This window comes from Tigriopus californicus, chromosome 4 (genome assembly GCF_007210705.1).
Source record: "Tigriopus californicus strain San Diego chromosome 4, Tcal_SD_v2.1, whole genome shotgun sequence".
In the NCBI taxonomy this organism is placed as follows: domain Eukaryota; kingdom Metazoa; phylum Arthropoda; class Copepoda; order Harpacticoida; family Harpacticidae; genus Tigriopus; species Tigriopus californicus.
Window position 1 is genome coordinate 3,299,537 of NC_081443.1, and position 3,490 is coordinate 3,303,026.

Below are 3,490 nucleotides of genomic sequence, written 5' to 3' on the forward strand. Positions count from 1 at the left end.
TCGTTTAAATCAGAATATTGAGGGCATGTTCCTATAGGCGTCCCTTGCGTTTGAGTCTATTCATTTTTGACCCCTGCAAATATCCTAAATTACTTGGGAAATGTCATTTCCGATCTGATGACCAGAACTGGAAATAGTACATGATAGCGATATCTTTATGATGCACTTTGGGATTACATTCCACCCCTCTGTTATCTGCATCCTATTGAAGAGGGAAAAAAGCTCAGATTTGTTGGGATGAATGGCCTTGGCCACTACCACTAACGTGTAAGATGGACAGCCGGGGACATCAACTTTGAAGTCCATTCCAAAAGCAGAATCAACCTTTTTTTTTTCTCCAGGGACATGAGCTCGACCCACGCGAACATACCTACAAAACGAAATGGGAGCAATGCTTGTTAAGTTGTGAAATTGGAATTCTTCACGAGGCTCATTTGACACCCGGGTGCGAGAGAGAGAATTATTTCAGGATCGTGAGACCGCAGGGAAGAAAATTAAGATCCGCACTAGATTCAAAGAACCTCCCGTCTTGGGCGGGCATGGCTACGCTTTATTCAATATTGCAACAGAACCCACGCATCTCCTTGCCAGGCTACGTTGTGAACCATCGACACGCCCAGACCTCGTTGTGAAGTGGTTTATGCGTGTCTGACGTTTAATGAGCAATGTTGATTTGGAAATGGCGTACAATGAGCGAATGACAGCGATCCCTACGAAGTCCTCGAAGATAATGGGCTAACATTTCCGGTAAACAAGAAAAAAGCTGGTTTGGTTGCCAAATATGGAAATGAATCCATTCAACTTTGTCTTTCGTGTCTTGAACAATGACAACAAAGAGCCGCAACAAACCATAAGCAACGGTTCGTTGCTCAAAGAACAGCGTTGTACCTGGAAATTTGGGGTAGAATCATGAATGATCGTCTTTAAAGTCGACATATTTCTGAATGTTCCACCAGTTTTTGATGATGGATATCGCCGTTCAAATCTCATCTGGATTTCATCAACGTGAGTTGAATTGCTAAGAATAAACCCCATCAATGACGTCTATAAAAAACGTAGTGGCTCATCAAGTTTCTACTTGACAAACCATTGTCCTCCATTGAGTTTTTTATGCCGACCTTGTACTGGAGCAGTAATTTATCTTTGTCTTTCAAATGTTCCATCAATTCTCACAATGTAAATTTGAAAAGCATGTAATATTTTAGATTCTTCTCAGCACTGTACTCGTATCCCTTGGATGCAAGGATCTACTAAATCTTGTCAATCTTGGCCACTTCTGATCTTTCCCGTGCCATAACTACCGGTACTACTGAAGGATTACATAGTACTGAAAGTAACTTTCAACCTTCGAGGATATGGATAAGAGGAAAAGCGATATCATCACTCTCCTTACCGCCGTCATGATTCCTATTGACCTGGACATTTCTCCTCAAGAGAAACGTCCAGACCATTTTTTCATCATCCAACCTACCAGACAGACAGCGGATCTATCCGTGGGACAAATGATCCGAGAAATCTAAATGGTTTCTTTGATCAATATTGAGGTCCAGCCCAGTTTTTTTTCACGTGAAGACGCCATGGATCTGTACTGCTATATGAACATCGGCAAAATCGAGATGATGATCATGATGATGATCTTGATGGTAGTGACGGTGGTGGTGTGGGAGGATAGCGGTGATGCTGCGCAATCTTAACTGAAATGAGATCTCCTGGATCGAGAACAGGTCCTGACATCTATTCTAGTAATTGCAGATTCAAATAAGAATTGGGGGCCCGGGAAAGGGAAATGAAGCCAATTAAGTTTACACCCAAGTGTATCAAAGCCATTGTTTGAACTAATTACCTCGGGGAACCTCCTCTTTTTCTCCAGATTCTACCTCCCCACTCCCCCCTCCTCCGTAATCTAACATGTTTTCTCCATGACTGGGTTCTTCCTCCCATCCAATGATTGGGTCTATTCAAATTTCAAAAGGAATGGCCTCAAAACCAACTGGCCACTTGGAAGTTCATTCTCGTCTGATTGCATTTCAAGTTCTCAAAGCCCAATTCTGGTCGCTCCATGGGATCCTAACACCGAATCCTCGCCGATGATGCCCTTACACTCACCGGAATTAGAACCCCACAATCCGTAGCTTTCCAGTCTTCTTCGACTCTGGCCCACGAGTAAAGAAGTCGTAAATTCTTGAACAGTTCAGCATGAATACGTTCACATCATGCAAGTCGGGGAGAAAATAAATTGCTCCTGAATGGCTGAAACCCACCGAGTCCTGAGCTCAGGTGTGGTTCGCAAATATCAATTTCCAATTGCTCGACTTGCGGCCCTTGGAACTTGATCATCGCCGAGGTTGGATTTTTTCGCCACGTTGAAGAAGCTGTGATTTGTTTCAAGTAAGGAAACTAGGCCTAGCTAATAAAGCCATGATGCTTTTGAGAGCTTCCAAATCAGGCTGCTTTGATGATTGAGTCAAAATCCGATCGGGGATCTTGAGATACGAGATCTCAAGATACAAACGAGCTCAGATGAGTTTTTGACAAATGGTTCAAGCTTGCTTCTTTCGGACTCCACAGTCTAGCCCCATAAATACTGTCGCACAATGCTGCAGAATGGTGAACGAGGTTAAAATTGACTTTAGAAAAGGCATGCGAAAAACGAATTGATCCCCTGTGCATATCAAACACGTCTTGAAGGGCATCTCAGTATCTCACCTGAGCAGGACCTTGAGTTGGCCTTGCTTTTCGGCCGAGTTGTCCAACGAAAAGAAGAACAAAATCACGAAGGGGGCCAAACTAATGGCCAAGGTTGAGAGCAAAGCCTGGGCCCAAATCTCGCTCCTAAAAAATCCAAAAACCATTTCACCCATATTTTCGGGTTTTCATTGAGAGTTTGGCCTAAAACATACTTGGTATCAGTGTGCTCCTCATCATCGTCATCCCATTCCCGATGAAGACGGGCTCGGTGCCTCTCTCGTTCTTCGGGCGTAAGTTCCTTTTGGGGCGGGCCGTGGGAGTGTCCATGACCCCCATGAGAGTGTCCGTGACCGCCATGAGAATGACCGTGCGCTTGAACTAGAATAACCGTCAAACCATAATATATTTCATTAAGCCCTGATGGCGAAGGTTCGAGGGCTTTGATAGCCGAAATAGATCATATCGTTACCGTTGGGCTTCTCTTTGGCGTATTGGGGTGGAAGGTCAATAATTTCTTCTTCCAAAATTTCGTCTTCATTGGCTTCGCGACTCCACTTGAAAGCCGGATTGGCCTCGTGCTCATGTTCGTGTTCATGGGAGTGGCCATGGTCGTGGGAGTGGCCATGGCCGACTGTCAGACCAACCACAAATAGGGCCAACAAGAGCCCTCCGATCCAAGCTGAAACATTCCCAGACCATTTAGGTTTAGATAGTGTTAACAGAGCGGGCTGGATTGAGCTTTTCACCCCGTGGCCGGCCGGCATGACGCGAATACCTTATTATTTGAGAAACCAGAAGATGA

The 3,490-nt window shown here is 44.6% G+C and overlaps 2 protein-coding genes across 3 annotated transcripts in view; one reads left to right on the forward strand and one right to left on the reverse strand.

Moving 5' to 3' along the window:
* The window catches only part of LOC131878868 (semaphorin-1A-like), a 47,055-nt gene that overhangs the window by 14,824 nt on the left and 28,741 nt on the right, over nt 1-3,490 (forward strand). The window lies entirely within an intron of this gene.
* On the reverse strand, nt 2,676-3,454 carry LOC131878872 (zinc transporter zipt-7.2-like). The gene is made up of 3 exons (XM_059225012.1): nt 3,158-3,454; nt 2,901-3,066; nt 2,676-2,832 (listed from the first exon to the last, which is right to left on the reverse strand). The coding sequence occupies exons 1-3, from the start codon at nt 3,450-3,452 to the stop codon at nt 2,703-2,705; spliced, it is 591 nt and encodes a 196-aa protein (XP_059080995.1). The 5' UTR covers nt 3,453-3,454; the 3' UTR covers nt 2,676-2,702.